The sequence below is a fragment of the Cydia splendana genome, chromosome 13 (assembly GCF_910591565.1).
Source record: "Cydia splendana chromosome 13, ilCydSple1.2, whole genome shotgun sequence".
NCBI classification, from domain to species: Eukaryota; Metazoa; Arthropoda; class Insecta; order Lepidoptera; family Tortricidae; genus Cydia; species Cydia splendana.
In genome coordinates this window covers 457957-480699 of record NC_085972.1, presented here as the reverse complement: position 1 = coordinate 480699, position 22743 = coordinate 457957, and the positions used below count along the sequence as shown (strand labels likewise).

Sequence of the window (22743 nt, the reverse complement as noted above, 5' to 3'; positions counted from 1 at the left end):
AGGTCTTGGTGGCTCAGATGGCAGGGCGCTGGAGTATCGATCCAGAGGCCGTGAGTTCAAGTCTCACCCAAGACAGTAATTTTTCCACTTTTAAATTTATTCTAAGCTTAATAGCATCATTCGCAGACGTTTCTGCTTGTTAAAAATTAAAATTAGTATGGGTAGCACATCGTAACTGGTGAATTTCCAATATGACTTGGAACTCCGGTAGCTGTTTAAGAAGTGTAACACTCTTGCGGTAGATGCCGCTAAGGGTCGCCTTGACCTGTAATATGGTGGAAAGATTTGCTGGCTATGGATGAGGTCTTGGTGGCTCAGATGGCAGAGCGCTGGAAACCAGTATCGATCCAGAGGCCGTGAGTTCAAGTCTCACCCAAGACAGTAATTTTTCCACTTTTAAATTTATTCTAAGCTTAATAGCATCGTTCGCAGACGTTTCTGCTTGTTAAAAATTAAAATTAGTATGGGTAGCACATCGTAACTGGTGAATTTCCAATATGACTTGGAACTCCGGTAGCCGTTTAAGAAGTGTAACACTCTTGCGGTAGATGCCGCTAAGGGTCGCCTTGACCTGTAATATGGTGGAAAGATTTGCTGGCTATGGATGAGGTCTTGGTGGCTCAGATGGCAGAGCGCTGGAGTATCGATCCAGAGGCCGTGAGTTCAAGTCTCACCCAAGACAGTAATTTTTCCACTTTTAAATTTATTCTAAGCTTAATAGCATCATTCGCAGACGTTTCTGCTTGTTAAAAATTAAAATTAGTATGGGTAGCACATCGTAACTGGTGAATTTCCAATATGACTTGGAACTCCGGTAGCTGTTTAAGAAGTGTAACACTCTTGCGGTAGATGCCGCTAAGGGTCGCCTTGACCTGTAATATGGTGGAAAGATTTGCTGGCTATGGATGAGGTCTTGGTGGCTCAGATGGCAGAGCGCTGGAAACCAGTATCGATCCAGAGGCCGTGAGTTCAAGTCTCACCCAAGACAGTAATTTTTCCACTTTAAAATTTAATTTAGACCCACTTCCCATTATTCAATTGAGCCTATAATTCCTCCGAGAAACTCCATTAACGTAAGTTGGGTGACAATGCAATATTATGGTTACTTACCTCTACCATAGAGCTGATCTGATGATAGTCACAAAAGATGACCATAGGACCTCTATGATAAAACAAAGCGCTACGCAACCTAATTGTGTTTGGTTTGTTAGAATTGTTTCGATGAGTAGGTATTACTAGTATTCATTGACGTATATATCTAAGGGCACTAAAAATGGTACTAGTTCAGCGGTGTCACTCTCGAATTCCAGCCAATCGTGCAGTCGAACGCAACTATAGTGTAAATAACATTATTTGCGGTATTTGACACATTATGACTGACGTATATAGAGATGTAACTAACGCAAATCGATTGTCACAGCAAGCGATTACGATTGGATGGCACGTAGACTGAGGTATCGAATTGTGACGTATAATGAATTTTTATTTGAGATTTAAATAAAGCTAGAATTATATGGTTTTCCCGCAAGCTACCCTAAGAGTAGGTCGCACCCATTGTCAAAATTGAAACTAACTGGGGATCTATTTTAAAGTTTATTTATGTTATTTCTGTGTCAAATTTGTTGTCTGTTAAGTGACGATAAATATATCCATATTTACAGTTAACTATCCACCTTTTCCTTATTTTTATTAAAAGAAAAATGAAAAATTCATATCGATTTACTTAGACGACTACCGATTCATAACGGTGGTGTCCGGCCAACCCTAAAATTAAAAAAAAAAGACGTAGAACGTAAACGTTCGCAGTGCAGTTGTTTTCCTGTGTGATTTCGTTGTGCAAAACATTTTACGTAGTATTGCTGTTGTGAGTGACAGACGTCAAATACCGCAAATAATGTTATTTACACTTATAGTAACGACCAATAGCGCGCGTGATGCGAACTCATCAACCAATCGCGGGCGTGATGCAAACTCATCATCATCAACCAATCGCGTTCTAGCGGTGTCACACCGCCCTGTCCATGTTATGCCTCATTATTATTGCCCCTAAGGCCAGTCCATGTCCAGTGGTGGCCGAAACGTTAATGCAATTGAATATTCTTGACCATTAACCAGTACAAATTGAACCTTCAACTGTAACCGTCCGTTACCGTTTACGGTTCAATTTGTACTGGTTAATGGGCAAATGCAATTAACGTTCGGCCAACACTGATTATGTCAATGCTAGTATTACTTATAGTTGCCTATTGAAAGAAAAGTGCCTAGCTACAGTAAGTGATAAAAGCTTGCATCAATTTAGTCAATTTTGCCAATCAAACTTATTTTTAGGGTTCCGTACCCAAAAGGTAAAACGGGACCCTATTACTAAGACTTCGCTGTCCGTCCGTCCGTCCGTCTGTCTGTCACCAGGCTGTATCTCACGAACCGTGATAGCTAGACAGTTGAAATTTTCACAGATGATGTATTTCTGTTGCCGCTATAACAACAAATACTAAAAACAGAATAAAATAAAGATTTAAATGGGGCTCCCCCACAACAAACGTGATTTTTGACCAAAGTTAAGCAACGTCGGGCGTGGTCAGTACTTGGATGGGTGACCGTTTTTTAGGGTTCCGTACCCAAAGGGTAAAACGGGACCCTATTACTAAGACTTCGCTGTCCGTCCGTCCGTCCGTCCGTCCGTCCGTCCGTCCGTCCGTCCGTCTGTCACCAGGCTGTATCTCACGAACCGTGATAGCTAGACAGTTGAAATTTTCACAGATGATGTATTTCTGTTGCCGCTATAACAACAAATACTAAAAACAGAATAAATTAAGGATTTAAATGGGGCTCCCATACAACAAACGTGATTTTTGACCAAAGTTAAGCAACGTCGGGAGTGGTCAGTACTTGGATGGGTGACCGTTTTTTTGCTTTTTTTTTTTTTTTTTTTTTTTTTTTGCATTATGGTACCCTTCGTGCGCGAGTCCGACTCGCACTTGCCCGGTTTTTTTTTTGCATTTTTTTTCTTTTTTTTTCATTATGGTACGGAACCCTTCGTGCGCGAGTCCGACTCGCACTTGCCCGGTTTTTTAACCTTCACATAAATTCGTAGGTAACTTCGTATAACAGTCTTCCTGCTAAGTAAAACTAAAAACTATAGGTAGGTACCTATACCTACCTGAATCGGTACCTATAAATAAAATAGCATAGCTTGTTCACCGTCTTTATTAACGATCAGGACGTACAATTCCTTTGCCTTTATAAATTGAATAAAATTAACACTTAAACACAACATTAACGAATATTAATTACATCTACTGATTACCTATCTCTATTCTTTTATCTACATTCATTAAAATGCTAAGAGTCACTTTTTACACTTAGATTTCTTCTTTCATGGATGGATCAAAATGACTAGAAATCAATACCTAGTTTTAATGACTAGAAATCCATTCTGTATTTCAACCAGGTTTTTGGTCTGTCGAAGTATTTCACAGATGGCGCCATCATATTGTTTCCCTTGTCAATAGTGTCAAAGTGCCCAATTCTTGTCATGTTTTTGGAATTTTATGGCCTGGATACCAGCCCTTTAAGCCAAATCCCATAGAACCAAACTAGAAACAGCGGAAACCTATGATGGCACCATCTATAAAAACCTTAGACAGTCGCCAACCCCATTGGTTGCCTCTGCCTGTCTTGCTTTGTGTTTAGTCAAATCGGCCAGGTGATGTGATATGGGGTGACTTCGAAATTCAGGGGCCACTTTGTAATGTCAGTACCTAATTATAGCCTCATGTTCAAAGTCAAGTCAATCCATTTTGGTTCATATAGGCACTTGTCCCACCGCCGACGATGAGCGATAAGCGAGTAGAACGATAAACTAGAAACGAGTGCGCGAGCGGCGAGAAGCGAGTGTTAGCTCCAATAGTTTTGTCGCTCGGCTATAGGCGAGTGTTCGAGTGCGACGGGCTATTACTCGCGTCACTCGCTCGGGTGGTGCAGCGTAGCCGAACACGCAGTCATCAGTCGATTGGTCTCGCAGCTTGAGTTCTAACTACGAAGCGAGCATCGCCGAGCGAGTACCGCTGAGCTAGTTTTATCTTATCGAGGCGACAAACTAGTAGAGCGAGAGTTCTCGCCGGCAGTGTGAACAGCCAGCGATGAACTATTAATATATGTGTCTCTTTTACTAACACATGATCCTAATCTTTTGTTCGTTTCTTGGGCGAGAAAATCGCCGATAGTTAATCGCTTACTCACTCTTGGTGGGACAAGTGCCTTAGGTACCTATTAAAGTACATTTTTTTCTTATAGTTTATCTTTTCTAAAATTGGACGTATACAATGATTGAGATCATTTATTCACTTATTATTTATAATCATTTATACCTAATCACATAACTATCGATGAAACGAATTGACGATAAGTTAATTACATATCCTCGTAATAGCTACATAGGTAATATAAAATTTGTAATATGTAATAATAGAAAATCGGTGTCATGGGGTCGTCTTATGCGGGATTTCTGAACGCACACAGCTTGAAGTAGCACACCATTTGCGATCCTGGAAACAAATATTGATTTAACTTTAAGTACCCTTTAGTATTTTTTTATCATATCTTGGTACGGTGACCGCTATCATCCATTGATATATATGCCAGTTATCACCGTGCCCAAGCTATGTGAAAAATACTATAGTAATACCTATAAAATGGGGTGACTTTGAAAATCATGGATACAATTTATTTTAGGCAGTACAAAATATCTAAAATATCTTAATAGATTAATAACGCATATTTAGCGTGTAAACTAAGCGGATGCTCGAGCGGTGCCACAGGTTAATTTGCAAAAGAGAAGCTCAGTGCGTAAAGCACTTCTTTCCCTCGACACTCATAAGTCGAGTGGGCCTGATGGAATCCCTGCGATTGTGCTGAAGATGTGTGCTCCTGAGTTGGCACCGGTCTTAACGCGTCTTTTCCGGCTCTCTTACACTTCTGGCGTAGTCCCAACCTCGTGGAAGTCAGCTTTGGTGCACCCGATCCCTAAAAAAGGCGACCGCTCAAACCCGTCCAACTACAGGCCAATAGCTATAACCTCCCTTTTCTCGAAGATAATGGAGTCCATTATCAACTGCCAGCTCCTTCGGTACCTAGAGGATCACCAGTTGCTTAGTGACCGACAATACGGTTTCCGTAGAGGCCGCTCGGCTGGTGATCTTCTAGTCTACTTGACACATCGTTGGGCACAGGCGATCGAGACAAAGGGTGAAGCATTGGCTGTTAGCTTGGATATTGCGAAGGCCTTCGATCGCGTTTGGCACAAAGCACTTCTTTCGAAGCTACCATCCTATGGGCTTCCCGAGGAATTATGTGTATGGGTCAGTAGCTTTCTAGCAGACAGAAGCATAAAGGTCGTAGTTGACGGTGAATGCTCAGAACCCATGTCTGTGAATGCTGGTGTCCCCCAAGGCTGTGTGCTATCACCCACGCTATTCCTTCTGCATATCAATGACATGCTGCAAATCAGCGGCATTCATTGTTATGCTGATGATAGTACAGGTGATGCCTTTTACACCGGCCGCACCAATATTTCTCGGGAAAACGTCATCGAGAGCCGGAACAAACTTGTGTCTGAAATTGAGACTTCCCTAAAGGAAGTCTCTGAATGGGGTCGACTTAACTTAGTCCGTTTTAACCCTAGCAAGACACAGGTTTGCGCGTTTACCGCAAAAAAGTTAGAGTTTGTCGCGTCACCTCGTTTTGAGAGCACTCCCCTGAGTGCCGCAGCCAGTATCGGAATCCTTGGTGTCGACATTTCGAGTGAAGTCCAGTTCCGCGGTCATCTAGAGGGTAAGGCTAAATTAGCCTCCAAGAAGCTCGGTGTGCTCAACAGATCGAGACGGTATTTCACACCGGCCCAGCGCCTACAGCTTTATAAGGCGCAGGTTCGCCCACACATGGAATACTGCTCTCATCTGTGGGCAGGGGCACCCCAATACCAGCTTCTCCCTCTGGACCGCATCCAACGAAGAGCGGCTCGAATTGTTGACTGCCAGCGTCTTTCGGAACGGCTTGACTCCTTGGCGCTGCGTAGAGATGTAGCCTCGCTCTGCATTTTCTATCGCATGTATAACGGGGAGTGCTCCGAGGAATTGTTCGGATTAATCCCTGCCGCTTCTTTTCGCCATCGCCCTACGCGACAACATTACCATCTTCATCACTTGGATGGTTGGCAGTCCTCAACTGTGCGTTTCTCCAGAAACTTCCTGCCTCGCACAGCCAAACTGTGGAATGAACTGTCGCCAGCGGTATTTCCGGACCGATACGACCTACAAACCTTCAAGAAAAGAGCGTACTCCCATCTTAAAGGCCGGCAACGCGCTTGCAACCCTTCTGGTGTTGCGGGTGTCCATGGGCGGCGGTAATCGCTTACCATCAGGTGATCCGTCTGCTCGTTTGCCTCCTATTTCATAAAAAAAAAAAAAAAAAAAAGCTATCACGTATCTCATTGTCAACATATCACTACTATCGCGAACCACGTTCGACGTGTAGCCCCTTGTCCCTCTGTAGCACTTGTAACGTACGTAAGTGTGACAGGGAGGCAGCACGTCGAACATGGTTCGCGGTAGGCATCCTGATTCTTACCTATAACTTTCCCCTTCTTAGATTTCCACCGCTGTTGTGGTCTCACGCCTAAGAAGAATCTCTTCGCCATGTTCGAATCACCCAACATTGGGATGTCTCCCGTTGGCGCGTCTTTATGCATTCTGAAACAGATATAAAGTCGGTCTAACTAAGTACATTTCTGGAAGTTTTATGAAAATATGTCCCATAGTTCTTAATTCACTGACATAAGAGTTATGGGATGGATATTTTTGAAATGATTTGTACACCCATATTTTTACCATTGACTGTACCTATAGTCACACCTATTGTGTGTATACATAGGTACATCGTACCTACATCTATATGTACGTGTCATACAGTTTTGAGTTTTCACCTATCGATAGAGTGTCTCTTGAGGAAGGTTTAGGTGTACAATTTGTTAACCCGTGCGAAGCCGGAGCGGGTCGCTAGTATACAATACATATACGGCCATGTAATGATAATGAGAAGGCCCGAAGATTATGTGACCCGACAAGTCCTAAACATATAATGTAGGTATACCGGACCGAAGAAGCACGGCACTCGGCAGACCCGTTCCGTCATGATCAGCTCGTAAAGTAAATGGCTCGACGAGCCAGAGCAAACGTGTCTGGCAAACAGAGGAGAGCCGAAGAGACAGACAGAGAGAGAGTTTTTTTCTTAACTGAGAATGAAACAAAAATCTAGCAGAGGGCTCTGCACATCGGCGACAGAACCAGCAACGGCAATTATCCAAGATCTCGTAGGTTAAGTGTAGATACCTAATAATTTATTTTATTTGGGCCTTATGATTTTTATAATTACTTAATATATTTGCTATCTTATCGTAAAATACAAGTTATACAAACCTGTGCTCCGTCCGTAACCCTCGCAGATGCGACTTGATCAGTCTGAACAGCAGCAGGTCGTTGAGTCGTGTCGTCTCCGTGTCGTCCGGGAGTAGGTGTCTGAGCGGACCCGTGTCCGTGTCTATGTCGTTGGCGTCCTGCAAGTAAATGGCGAGTTTCGTACTTATCGGGTTAAATATTTTTGTTTTACGCTGCCGTAACTTCAAAGAAAGGAATTTTTGTAAAAGTGTACCGCTTTTTAGGGTAGGTAGGTAATAATATATGCACATAAGCTAAAAATATGAAAATTGCTTCTAAAAATCTTTCATAGTCTTTGTAAAGCACTAAAACATCAAAAATATGCACGGAAGAGTGAACTCTATTTAGAGTGACATTTACCGTACACTGACTTAATTTTCCACCATATCCTCATGCTGAATGCGTCTTAGCACTTAACTATAATTATTAATATCTTTATTCATTTCTCATCTTAAGTTAGGTTATTTATAATATGAATATAAAAGTAAAATATAAAAACACTTACAAAACAATAAAAATTAATAAAAACACATTATAAAAAACCTAACCTAGGGTGCCGCCAGCAGCGGGGCAAGGCCCAAGCTACCGGTGGTCAGGGCTGCAGAGAGAGGAACCGGCGGACTATCCGCGCCGTGTCCAAGATCACCGCCTTCTGCATCTGACCCTTGATCCAACCACCTAGCGAGAGTCTCTCAAGGTGTTGGTCGAGACTCTTCGCTATTAGACCGTTTACTGAAACGACTATCGGGACAATGATCGTCGAATCAACATCCCACATGGCTGTTATCTCGTGAGCCAAGTCTAGGTACTTACTGGACTTGTCCTTCTCGGCTTTCACGAGATTCTCATCATGGGGGATGGTGATGTCAACGAGCACGGCCCGACGTTGCGATCGATCTATTATCACGATGTCAGGCTTATTGGCTACAATAGTCCTGTCAGTGATGATAGATCGATTAATTATTAATATTATTAATGTTACATATGTCTTTGATCCAACCAAACAGCTTCTACTTCGGAAAGAGAACAGTTATGTTAACTTCTTGCTCATTTATAACTCGAGTAAGTTGTTGGTAAGTAATGAGACTAATGAGTTAATAACCTATGCCTTACCTTAAATTAGTTTTTGAAGTAATTATTTGTAACTATTAAAGATACACGTCTATGAATACTCAGTGATTAAAGCCTCATTTACACGGTTCAAGAACTTGCATGCCATTATTTGTTACATTGTGGTATTTGTGGTATTTGGTCGATCGAATAAATTAATTGTACTCTGTAGTTAGCAATGTAGGTATCGATTATTACACGCAAGTTTTTAAACCGTCTCCATGGGGTTTAAAGCTAATTTTTGAAGTCAGAAATTTAAAACGAATTTCAAGGCTGGTACAGTCAAGTGTAAAAGTATGGGTGCACACATCATACTCCAAAATATGTGCCATAGCTCTTATGTCAGCGAATTAAGATCTATGGGGCAAATTTTTGAGAAGTTATATGCACCCATATTTTTACACTTGACTGTACACTCGAATTCTGGTGCCAATTCATACAGTTTGGCAATTAACTGCCCGTACACACAACGCCCCACACTGTGACATATTTCTGACCCTTACCTGGTACATGAGCTCGTTGTTAAATTCTGGTGGCAACTCGTACAGGTCGACGGCGGCAGCGGCGGCCAGCAACACCCACACGGCGCCCAGTCGGCTATGGCACATCATTTCTGAAACAATCGGGGCTAAGTTAACAACAATAAACTAGGGAGGTGGGTTAATTTAACTAAATCTAACTCTTAAGATTACAAAAGAAGTCAAAATTTACCCTTTTCGAATTTCAATAAACATGGTAATAAATAACTCCCCTAGTTTGTGACGTGCTACTAAACTGCCCGATCCGATATCGGAAGTCGGATGGAAGTAAAATGCAGTCATATGTGTTTTTCTGTTTTAATAATTCATTTTTTAATAAATCATTATTACTAAAAAACGATACATAACGCAAAAGGCGGACTTGGTGCCGTATGTATGACGCTCTATCCCTCAGCTTTTTTCTCATAGGCACTTTCCGACATCCGATATCGAAAAGGCGCTTCCGATAATTTCATCCATGTCCAAGCCCCCCGTCTGCTTACAGACTGATATATTTTTTTTTTGTGTGCGTATTCGTAGACATAATGTTTGTTGTCGTGTGCGTGACCGCTAAAGGTAAAGATGGCGCCCCGCCCCCGCGGCCTGACTACGCAGATATAATTCTGCATCCGATATCGGTGAGGACAATGTGAAAACGGTCACGCTCTAACGGGCTCTAAGGGTAAACTGATACCCACTTAGGTATTATGCATTTTGTCGTCACCCCGAACTGTGTCTATCTACAATTAATCCGCCCGTGCGGTAGCGAAGAAATTTCCCCAACCAAGCTATTCTCGACCTTAAGCCCACGCTGTAAGGTCCACGGTCTAGAAGGGACACATAGAAACCTCATCATGATGATAAGTTTGCGTAATTGTTTCCTTAATCCCCTCGTGAATGAACTTTTTGAGCGTTTTTGGGGAATTTCGGCTCTATAACGGACGCAGTTAGGTTCATTTTGAATCAATATTTTAAATTGTAATTGAGACAACAGTATAATAGCTTATAAGAAAGGATCGATGGAATATGTGAGGAATATAAAGAAAAGACCAAGAATTAACTACCCTAGTTGGAAATAAAAGTCATACGTATTATGACATTTATGACAGTATGAAAAGGGTAGTTAATTCTTGGTCTTTTCTTTTCTTTATATTCCTCACATATATCCAACGAATAGAATTGGATTTAGGCGATACTGATAAGACCTTTTCTAAGCATAATAGCTTCCGTAAAGTCACCCAACTACGAGTATAGTCCAGTTAATAAAAATATTTTGCCATGGAACTACGACCTATTAAGGTTTTGGTTAGATTCTACTCTTGCAAATATAATTTACTTAGATAGTTTCCGTGCGAAAATTTTCATGACATTTTCCTTTGTAAAAACGTGTAACAATTCAATATAAAAGTTGCAATGTGTTAAATGTGAAAACCATTAAGTTGTTATAAGGTACTCGTGCCACTTGAGACAGAAGCACGAGTGGGTGCTCTCGTAAGCCTTTTGTACTTACACATTTTAACGCACTTCAAAGCAGCGGAGATAAAAGGAAAATAAACAGTTGCAATTAAGACCATTGTAGATTTTAATCACAGGTCTAGAGTGACGCTTACAGTTAAAGATAATTTAAGTAAGTGCGCAAAAGGGAAGCGATCATGTATGAACATTTCGTCAGTGAGTAAGAGGCAGACTACCAATTGAAAAAACATGATCAGTTTTGAGCTTAATAGCGGCCGCTAACGGCCGGCTTGAATGTACAGTCAGCTGGAGAGATAGTTGATCCTCCCCTGCTAACAAATTTCTATACATGGGGGTCAGTTATCTCTACAGCTGACTGTACAAAAGGTAAGGTTAGTGAACTGAAAAACTACAAAAAGCTTCATTATATCGAGTACCACCTATAGGATTACAAATTGAAACTATTTTTATAATATAATTATTAATTAATTAAGAAGGTACTTACGTAACATTTTCCCTCCGAACACACAATTTATTTTCCATGCTTATACCGTTTACATATTTCACAAAAGAACCTTAGGTGTAGTTTGCTCAAAGGTAATTGTACTTAATTACTTATTTAAAAAAGAACTAATTTTCTCGTACTCCTTTTTTGTTACTTTGATTTTACAGGAAATTCTATTGCAGGGGCTCAATGCATTTGATAGCTTAATTTAATATAACAAGAAAGAAAGAAAATTTCGACATGAATACGTAAACAAATCATTTACAAATCAACCTTTGATAATTCACATTGCAAAAGTTTATACCTATATATATATATCAGTAAAATTATATAAGGCTTATAATTTCGTATTAATACATAAATATTAGGTAAATAATAAAATAGGCGTTTTCATAATGTAAGTAAATAAAATAGGTTTTCGCAAGCAACGACCGTAAAAGATTATGGAAATCTAATTCATCATTTCATCAATCAACAAATATCTAGATGAAATAAATTCGATTTGGTGATAATATTTGCTAAAAATATCATAAAATTGATCACAAATTATGTGTCAATAAGATTAATACACACTCGTTGCTTTCAAGATTTATTTTAATGTCAATATTTCGTCGTCTTCGTTAGGGAGGAACAGTCGCCATCCGATATATCGGAGCGGCCGAGGTGCTCACAAATATCTGAACACGCACCTAGCGCTATGACAATATTAGAGGCGTGTTCAGATATTTTGAGCACTTTGGCCGCTCCTATATATCTGATGGCGACTGTACCTGCTTGATGAGCATATTGGTAAGATCGCACAAAGCGCGTACTAAAAAACAAGTTATATTTATCATTTTCCTATACGGCCGCAAAAACCAACAATAGGTCATGAGTGTCATGACCCCTAGACGTCATGAAGTGGGCGGAGATGGTATCTGCGACCATTACTGCTGACGGACGCCAAAGGCGATAGACATTGTTAGTGCAGATTTATGGGTGCCGATGCCGAACTACCGAATGTTTATTTATTTAATCGTATGGTACCTATATATGCAGTATGTAGCAGATACTTACTAAAATATTTTGCTGACCGCCATCGCCATACTGAGAAACCATTGGAAATAAGTACAACTCCAGAGAATTAATCCACTTCGTCGTTTAATTTTATCAAGTACTTATAAGATATGTACATTCTATACAGAACAAAAAATGAGCAAAAGTGAGTTGCATAAGTAGACTGGATAATACTTACTTACTTACTTACTTACTCCGTTGGCTCAGCGACCCAAAATGAGACTTGACCTCCGACACAAGACAGCGCCACTTTTCTCGGTCCTGTGCGACCTCTCGCCAATTGCTGACTCGAAGTTCGCGCAGGTCCGCCTCCACCATGTCGCACCAGCGATATCTGGGGCGTCCGATAGGACGTCTTCCTGCTGGACGGCCCAGGTATGCTCTTTTCACGTTCCGATCTTCATCCATTCTCTCAAGGTGGCCCAACCAACGGTGTCTGTGAGCTTTAGTCTCTCCCATGATGTTAGGTTCAGCCACTAGGTATGATTGAAGTCGCCACGAAGGAGAGCAAAATGTTGGTTCAAGTCGACGGAGAACTGACGGATGAATTCGCGGTGATTACGGGGCTGAAACAGGGCGATGCATTGTCACCCATGCTCTTTAATTTGGTTCTGGAGTACATCCTACAAAAAGTTCTGTCACAGGAAGGGGGAATAGAGCTAAATGGGAGTCATAAGGTGATCGGCTACGCGGATGATCTAGCCCTGCTTGGAGCATCTGTAGACGAAGTGCGGCAAAGCGTCAGTGTTCTGGCAACAGAAGCTAAAAAGGTCGGCCTGAGTATTTCACACGAAAAGACCGAGTTTCTCCACATGCGACGCTATAAAAATACCCGCGCTCCACCCCAAAATCTAAATGTAGGAGATATAAAGTACAAAGGAGTGTCAAAATTTAAATACATAGGCTGCACCGTTACAGACACCAACAATCGTGACGAGGATATCAATATCAGGATCCAGAATACCTTGCGATGCAGTGCAGCCCTTCATAAGGTGTTAGTGTCCAAGCTCCTAAGTAGATGCGCCAAAATCCGAATCTATAAGACCGTGATTCGCCCAATCCTAACCTACGGATGCGAAGCGTGGACACTGACACTCAAGGAAGAAAACATGCTGCTAGTGGCCGAGAGGAAGATCCTCCGTAAGATTCTGGGCCCAAAAAAAAGACCGGACGGAAGCTGGTCAGTCCTTACGAACCGTAGACTGGATAATAAAATAACAAAAATGTATGCAGAAGAATGTGCTGTATAGCTGACCCTTTTTTTAAGAAATCGTTATCTAAAGTATCTCTTTCTGACATACATTCCCTCCGTTTTCTTAAAAAAATATACCGGGTGTCGCCTATAGTTGAAAAGTAGACTGCTGTTTGGCGTTTGTACATTGTATTATTTTAGGTAAGTAATAAAGGTCAAATGTCAAATTAATTAGTAAAATAAGACTCAAATTATGATCGTAATTTAAAAATACGTTAATCATAAATAACTGCATTATTATTAAAAATCCCGTCACATCCTATTAATCAAAGTTATAATTACTTTTACACATTTTCACTTTCAGTTTTCAGTCACATTCAATTTAAAATTGTATCCCAAAGTTTCAAAGGCTCGGATATTGCAATATTACATATTCATATTTGCAATATCGTGATCGCTAATGAGGTTTTTAATTGAGCAGGTATTGTTATACGGGACGGTTTGACGTTAATTTCATTTGCTTGACGTAAATTCAATACTTACTCAATTTCCTACGTCTAAATTATTTTCTCAAACACGTGAATCCAAAAATGAACCGCAAAATGTTGCATTTGTTATTTTTAAGCATTAATTTACTTTTGTAAGCATTTCAAATTTATTAATAGAATTTTTATTTTACACCAAGTTTATTGAGAATACCAAAAAAGAAGCGATTCCACGGTTTTCCGTGTGCTGCAAGTGTTGGTAGTAGTGGTCCTAATTAACAACGTATTAAAAAAACCGGCCAAGTGCGAGTCGGACTCGCGTTCCAAGGGTTCCGTATATTACACAATTTTTAACAATCAGTGTCGGATTAAGATATGTTGATGCCCTAAGGATTTCTAGGTGGGGCACCTAGAAACTCTCACTCTCCCTCGGGTCATCAAGATTACATTGATTTTTTGGTAAATTGAGAGAAGTTCATTGCCGCGTTACAGCTGAGAATGGAAATCAGTCACATCATTTTATCACGAAAATTGACAGTGCCGCAGCAGTAATGTTGCAACAGAGTACCTAATGCTGTTGCAGTCGCCACCCGAATGTCACCTTTATCATAGCTTAGAAAGTAATAGAAACGCGAGCGAAGCGAGCGCGGAAATTTTTCGATATAAAAACGCAATATGATAGACAGTTGTAAATTTTTACTTTTAGTATGGAAATCAGTCACATCATTTTATCACGGAAGTTGACAGTACTGCAGCAGTAACGTTGCAACAGAGTAATGTTGCTGCAGTCGCCACCCGAATGTCACCTTTATCATACCTTATAAAGTTATTGTAAACGCGAGCGAAGCGAGCGCGAAAATTTTTCGATATACAAACGCAATTTTACTTTTAGTCCCAACCAGGCGCGAATCCAGGATTTCATACAGAGAAGGGATGGGACAGTTTTCTATCAGCCTAGCTTCGCATAGGGCTCGATATTTCTTAGGCTTCGATATTCGAGGTTGTTTTCATGCATAAAATATGCAAGAAAGCAGAGCTTGGAATTGAATTGGCGAAGTGTGAGAAAGGCAGTAGGCCTAGCTGCGAAAGAGGAAAGCTTGGATTTGGATCCACGCCCAAGTGTAATTAAGGCAGAAGGCCTCGCATAAGACCTAACGCCGAACCGCAAAAGAGTGGGTTGAAATCGAATCTATGCATGTAATCACGACTCTTCTACTGCTACCGATTGTTTCCCAAAGAATTACGCGCCATTATTTTTGCAAATTAGCTTTTGGACAGCTAAAAAAAATCGTGTGGTAAAAACGATGGGACAGACGTCCCTAATTTCAAAATTTGTTCACCTTTTTCAACCTGGCATTTTGGTGCCCCTCCTGAACGTGGTGCCCTAAGCACGTGCTTGTTTTGCTTATTGGTTACAAAGTCTTTATTAATTCAACCATTAAAGTCGACGAGTACAAAAAACTTTAAGCTAGCTCTCAATTTAACATTTTTTTTAAACATTATTTTTAATTTGACCTTACAATTACTCGTAAGTGGGTAAGACCGTTAAATATTTAAAATGATTATCTTATCAGAAAATTATCACCAATTACTCTAAGAAAACTACTACTCTAAGTAATCCGGCACTGTTAACAATGTATTTTTTATGTGAAACGTGAGTGAAATCTCTTTAAAAAATCCGTAGGGGTCGGATTAAAAACTGTAATTAAGTCCGACTCACGCTTGACTGTACATTTCTAATATAGGCCAAGAAAGGTACGCTCGGCTAGTATGGCGGAATGGAAATAATTAGTAATAGCTGAAGTTTTCGGTGTATGGGACAGATAATAAATCTAGTGATTACGTCGACACATAATCCAAATAAATATATTACATTTAGGTATTTAAAAAAAAATGTAAAAATATAAAAATTCACAGAAAATTTGTAAAAAATATTAATAACATTTTTTAAATTTATACTCATAGAGAAATATTTGCTTTATGACATTAAGCATGAATCACACAAAAAATTATTCTGTATCCTACATTTAAAGTAAGTAAGCTACGGTTATTATTAAATTCAGTATATTTCCGTCCTCAAAAATGGTAATAGGCTATTTTTTCTCTCATTATTTCCAAATTACAATAAGTACAAGCGTTGCAATTTAATCGTACACTAAATAATACCGTATGGTGGGTTTTATGGGGTTGTGCATTAATTGCCTGGTTAAAAATGGTAATAGATCAATATCATATGGGATTTTCATTGTGAGTTCTCTTTCGTCGAATACTGTAAAAATCGGCTTGAAATATGATTCGTAACACAAAAAACCATCAAAAACGTTATCGTTGCTTTAAAGTTGCCGCGCACGAGCCAGCGAGCTAACGCGATTGGTCGTTGCATGGAGCGGGGCGACGGAACGATGAAACTTCCATCGCCCCGAGCGCGAATATTTAAAAAAGTATTTAGTATATTTACTATTTACTCGGTCAGAACATATGTACCAGTGAACGTAAAAAATATGGGAGACTAGATTCGAACTAATTATCAGCTTTAATATGGGCAAGAGTGCTGTAAATAAGAAAGTAAATTTTACGTAATTGCAGGCTTTCCGTCTTTGCGTGCGCGTTAAATTTAATACAATAATAGGCCAATTATATAGGGCTATTATACTGACACAAACCCAATTTGATAGCAGAAAAGGTCGCGAAAATAAAATTTTCTTAGGGAAATCAAATCTTCGCGCCTATAAGTTTAAACCATTTAAGGTTAAAATAGCGGTCATTTAAGTACCACCCCTCACCACTAAAATGTAATTATCAAAAACGACAGTTGCTAATGTTCCCCAATACATTATACATACCTACATGACATCAGGCTATGGTTTGGCGCACCGTGACCCTGAACGGCGCGGTAATGTGTTACGGCTGTTAAGTGAAGTCCAGACGGGATGATCAAATCGACCGATTTGATCAGAAATGAAATTGGGGTCAATCTCCAAATTAAGCAACAATTAAACAACTGTACCGATATTTGGAACCTCAGAATAATATACCCGGCCGGATACCGGATAGTAACTTTGCTTGATTTCAGAGTAAATAAATTGGATTTAAGAAACAGTCACGGTCATATTGTACATTACTCGTTTATTATTTCAAAGCAATTTAAACATCCACTCACTTGCACGCGTAGGTACCTACTCATTTCGAACATAGAAATGAGTCCGCGCCAACGTTCACCACGAAACAGGTTAAAATCTGCACAATGCGCACCTAAAAACCAAAATGTAGGTATTGTTAAATTTAGTTTGTAGTTAATTAGTTTTTTGGTGTAAGTGTATGAACCAAGGTCTGAAATAAATGATTTTTTATTTTTTTTATTGTTCCGCCGGCTGAATATTCGGCGGTCGGATACCGAATATTTGGCCGACGGTTAGGCCGAATATCAGGTATCCGACCAAACAACTACCCATTGCATCTCTAATTGAGAGTGGCAACACTGTCGTAGGTCGTATTGCCCTTTTCTAGCATATACGTCCCTCGCTCCTACACTCCCACCACACAGGCAGGTTGCTTTGTCAGTTATACAAGGCAAATTTTCAAGTCATTGGCTTGCTGTTTTTCCATCTGGAAGGTCGTGAAGCTAAACTGCTGGTGAGTTTTTGAATTTGTACCTCAGTTTAGCTGACTATATTGAAATAGTTATTTATTTTACAAGGGGGCAAAGTTGTTATTTAACCGCTCGTGCTAATATTGATACTTGAGCAAGTAAAACATTCGAAACATGGAATCTTGAGCGTTGCGAGGGTTTCAAAGCACGAGGGTTAAACAAAATTTGCCCCAAGTGAAACACAAAATGTTTCACCACACCAACCCGAAGCAAATATTAAATGTAAAAATATCATACAAAATCAAATACAAATGAATGTTATTAAATATTTATGATTTAAAAGTCAATTCTACCAGCAAACATAAGAAAACAACTCAAAATTTGCATTTGATTACTTCGCCTCACTTGTGAATAAAATGAAACTTTGCTCTCAGTTTTTGAAGTGCAAAGTAAGCCTTTCCGAGCTGGTGTGGTGAAAAACAGTTTCTAACGGCTTATGCCGTTCGAAATAAATAATTAAATTATTCACGCCACTGTTCGGAAATGTGGCAATAGATGGTCTAAAACCAAGCTGGAAAGTAGGCAATAGCTGTAGCACCTGAACCACCACTACTACAATGTTTCATTGTTATCATCATCTGTCATTGGTGACAGTTCGCTACAGCAATGAGTATAATTTAAAACAAAAAAATCAATAAAAGTTCTTTTTTGGCGCAACTTTTTCCTACAAAAATAAATTTAGGTTATTTATAGGACCAATTTCTTGTTTAAAAAAAAAACGAAATGTCAAACTATTCATTCATTCAGTCAGTTCATTCGATTCACGCTTAAGGCGTTTTTTACTTTTGTCGCTGTTTGTGGTTTTTTTAGCAAAAACGCTTCTAAGTTTAGAGTCGGTTTGAAGCAAACAACAGAAAAACGCCTCTTAAATGTGATAAAAAAGAAAAAAGGCGGGATCGGAAAATTTTCACTGAATTGGATAGTACTATAAAATATAAGAAACACGTATCTACGCTCGCTATAAAAATGAGTTCTTCTAGTGAAGAAAATGATATTCTTACGCTGACGCCTACCGAAATTCAAGAGACAGCACAGGCAGTGGCTAGTAATTTGCTACCAGAGAAATTGCGGGCTAGTACTTATAGTTATGCAAATGTTTCCTTATTTCCTCGCAGTAGTCGTGAAAAGCACTATGTAATGCCTCGGCCGGAAACGCTAAAGATGGAGTCGTATTATTCTAAGCCTCCACCAACGTGTCGGCCCTCAAACTCACTCGTCCATCTTTTAGCGGTTTTCCGTCCTCTCCTACAATGTACTATAGTTGTCCGTTAAATTATCTAGCAAATAAAAACGATCCGGAATAGTGATGTGAAAGTGCAAGAGGATATTAGAAAGAGAGATGCCTAAGAGTACCATACCATAATGAATACATGTGTCTTAGCTGTATATTGTATTGTTATAAATAATGTTAAAACCGGGCAAGTGCGAGTCGGACTCGCGCACGAAGGGTTCCGTACCATAATGCAAAAAAAAAAAACGAAAAAAAAAAGCAAAAAAAAAACGGTCACCCATCCAAGTACTGACCACTCCCGACGTTGCTTAACTTTGGTCAAAAATCACGTTTGTTGTATGGGAGCCCCATTTAAATCTTTATTTTATTCTGTTTTTAGTATTTGTTGTTATAGCGGCAACAGAAATACATCATCTGTGAAAATTTCAACTGTCTAGCTATCACGGTTCGTGAGATACAGCCTGGTGACAGACAGACGGACGGACGGACGGACGGACGCACGGAAGGACGGACGGACGGACGGACGGACAGCGAAGTCTTAGTAATAGGGTCCCGTTTTACCATTTGGGTACGGAACCCTAAAAATGCTTTATGTTGTTAATGTGTTCCAAATTGTGCCGCTTTGGCATTAGCTGTAAGGTGCAATTTGTTATTTGAAATAAATAAATAAATACCTTAAATGTTAATTTTACAAAATGTACCTATCAAATTGTATACTTTACTAAATATATCTCTCCTCACAGGTGTTACAATAAAGGGTGTACGTACTACATAATTAATTAAACACTCATAATATAATTATAGATGGTCAAGCAAATCTTGTCAGTAGAAAAAGGCGCGAAATTCAAATTTTCTATGAGACGATATCCCTTCGCGCCTACATTTTTCAAATTTGCCGCCTTTTTCTACTGACAAGATCTGCTTGACCAAGTATATATTACATACACATAATAAGTATATCATAGGATATGTATAATCACATTGGTTTGGCGTCTTCCCACCACCAGGCGATAACAAACATGTTTCAATATTATTCTTAGGTTCCGAATATCGGTACAGCTGTTTAATGACAGCATTTACACAAAAATAAAACGCTAATTAAATAACTTATCATATTCGGAACTACAGATGCAACGGATAGTTGTTTGGCCGCATACAGGATACCGGATGTACGGCCTAACCATAGGCCGAATATTCGGTATTCAGCCGCCGAATATTCGGCCGGCGGAAATATACCTACATTCCGGTTTTTCAGGTGCGCATTGTGGAAGTTTTGACCTGTTTCGTAATGAACTTTCGCGCGGTCTATCAATCTATCAATAGGTACGAAATTAGTGCGCGAGCTAGTGAATGGAACGTTTAAATTGTTTTAAAATAATAATCGAGTACTGTAGGGTAGGTGGGAGTTTCACTCAAACGCCAATGTCAACGATACTTTTATTGACTATGGAAACTTATACATATAGGTGCATACATTTATGGGCTCATACAAAACTGGTTACTTCCTATCTACGTAATATCGAATAACAGACGGCAAGGTTGAGCACGCCTGCTACCGATGCAAATTGCCAAGGGATAGTCGGGAACCTACCGCCAAGGCACTAGCTAAACCTAGGGAGGTCAGGGAGAAGACTGCAAGTGGCTATCGAACTCCCGACCCATTGAGACTAGCCAAAGGACAGAGGTGTACCTATCGCTAAGGCAGTCGCTAGCTAAGTGATCTGATGCGGCGCGGACTGCGGCTTTTATTCGGTCCGGTCGGCGATCGTCGTGCGCGCTCGGTGCTCCTCGGTGGCTGGCCGGTGTGACGCAGTACTGTGCGAGCGAGAAAGTATTCGAGCCCGCGCGTCGTGAGAATTAGTATTGTTACATTCTCCCCCTCTGGTACTCGGTAACGTCCCGTGAGAGTACCAGGATCAGTATTGTTACATTCTCTCCCTCTGATGCTCGATGACGTCCCGTGAGAGTACCAGGATCAGTATTGTTACATTCTCTCCCTCAGGTGCTCGATGACGTCCCGTGAGAGTACCAGGATCAGCATTGTTACATTCTCCCCCTCTGGTGCTCGATGACGTCCCGTGAGAGTACCAGGATCTGGATTGTTATATTCTCTCCCTCTGGCACACGTATGTCTGAAGAGAGAGTACCAAGACAGGACTTGTGTAGAACGATGTCTCCTTCAGTTTCGCCAAGTTGGCACTATCTTACAAATACTGCCTGAGAGGGTGTTCGACGGAACCCTCCCCCTGGAGTGATGCTGGTCTGATAGCATACATCAACTGTATTGGTGTGACTGTGGATTCTTCTGTTGCTACTTTGTCTTCAAGTTGTGTTGTTACTACCTTCTTTAGATGATTCGTCGTTTGCCTCCTTATTTATTTCGTACAGTCCCATTTTACACGTAGGGTACTTTAGAAAAATAATGTAGGGTAGATGCAACTTCTTCTTTAAAAGAGTGGGTAGTTGTCATTGTTGAGCGTGACAACTCACAATGTAAAAATACCAAGGGACAGTCTATGAACCTATCGCCAAGGGACCTAGGTAAGTCTGGGAGAAGACTGCAAGTGGGCTATCGAACTCCCGACCCATTGTGACTCGCCAAAGGACAGAGGTGTACCTATCGACAAAGATTTAGATGTGGACTTGCAGTGCGTGAGATGGGACTTAATATCAAATCTTGAAAATGTAAATGACATGATTAATGTTTTTAATCAACAAGTACTTAGTCTATTTAATGTACATGCCCCTGTAAAGACGTCCCTAGTTACAACACAATCCTACCCCTGGATTACTGACACCATCAAACATATGATGAGGCTGCGTGACAGTGCTGCGGCAGACTTCCACAAAAACCAGAGTGATGTTAAAAAGAAATACTACAAAGATCTTAAATCTGTTGTAAATAAAGCTTTATATTTTGAAAAAGTTGCATATTTCAAACAAAATATAAATAATAAAATAAAAGAACCTAAAACTTTATGGAAAAACTTAAAATCAGCAGTCTTGCCTAAAAAGGATAAAGAATTACCTACTTTTTTCAATAACCCCGATATCTTAAATATACATTTTCTAGAGCTCCCGGGAACTACAGGTGTCACTATATCACAGCTAACTTATTTTGAGTTCCATAAGCACAGTGACTCTGTTTTCCACTTAGACACTATTAATTCTAGCCAGATTATCAAAATAATTAAATGTCTAAAATCTAACGCCGAGGGTTTTGATGGGATAAATTTGAATATGCTTATCTTAACTTTCCCATACACAATTGACATCATTACAAGCCTAATTAATACCTCTATTGTTACATCCACCTTTCCAGATATCTGGAAGTTAGCATTAGTAAACCCCTTGCCTAAAGTATCAAACCCAACCATGCCTAAAGACCTTAGGCCCATAAGCATACTACCCTGCCTATCTAAAATATTGGAAAAAGTTGTCTGCTCACAGTTAACCACCTACCTAGAAAAAAACAATATTTTGCCAGATGTCCAATCAGGTTTCCGCAAAGGACGTAGTACAATGACTGCTCTATTGGATGTCACTGATAACATTTTGGATGCTCAAGACAAGGGAATGTGCACACTTTTAGTACTCCTCGACTTTTCGAGGGCATTCGATTGTTTGAATATTAACCTGCTATTATCGAAGTTGAGCTACTATGGTTTTGACCATAAAACTGTAATGTGGTTTGCAAGCTATCTGTCTAACCGATCGCAAATTGTAAAAGTGCATCTCAGTGATGGTTCTTCACTTTTTTCTGAGAAAGCCGAGCTAACTAGAGGAGTTCCGCAAGGATCCGTGATTGGCCCGCTCCTGTTTATATTATATTCTGCAGATATTACATCTCACATCACGCATTGCAAATACCACATCTACGCAGACGACATACAAGTATATATATCATGTAAGCCCGCCGATATCAACAGTACCATAGGGAAACTAAATGAAGATCTCACCAGAATTGCTGGATGGGCTACACAAAACTGCCTACTACTTAACCCTAGCAAAACAAAATACCTTGTGTTTGGCAGCAAGCAGCAACTGGC

General features: G+C 40.1%; 1 protein-coding gene and 2 non-coding genes across 3 annotated transcripts; 2 read left to right on the top strand and 1 right to left on the bottom strand.

Annotated features, from left to right (window-relative positions):
- Positions 1–303: 303 nt before the first annotated feature.
- Positions 304–381, top strand: Trnaw-cca (transfer RNA tryptophan (anticodon CCA)). Its single transcript is given in 2 exon segments — positions 304–340; positions 346–381. It is a non-coding gene; the product is annotated as a tRNA-Trp (tRNA).
- A 529-nt stretch (positions 382–910) lies between these two features.
- Positions 911–988, top strand: Trnaw-cca (transfer RNA tryptophan (anticodon CCA)). The gene is given in 2 exon segments: positions 911–947; positions 953–988. It is a non-coding gene; the product is annotated as a tRNA-Trp (tRNA).
- A 3477-nt stretch (positions 989–4465) lies between these two features.
- On the bottom strand, positions 4466–9214 carry LOC134796329 (uncharacterized). The gene is made up of 4 exons (XM_063768423.1): positions 9107–9214; positions 7476–7612; positions 6628–6749; positions 4466–4547 (listed from the first exon to the last, which is right to left on the bottom strand). Exons 1-4 carry the CDS (start codon positions 9212–9214, stop codon positions 4495–4497), a joined length of 420 nt encoding a protein of 139 aa, XP_063624493.1. The 3' UTR covers positions 4466–4494.
- Positions 9215–22743: the final 13529 nt, after the last annotated feature.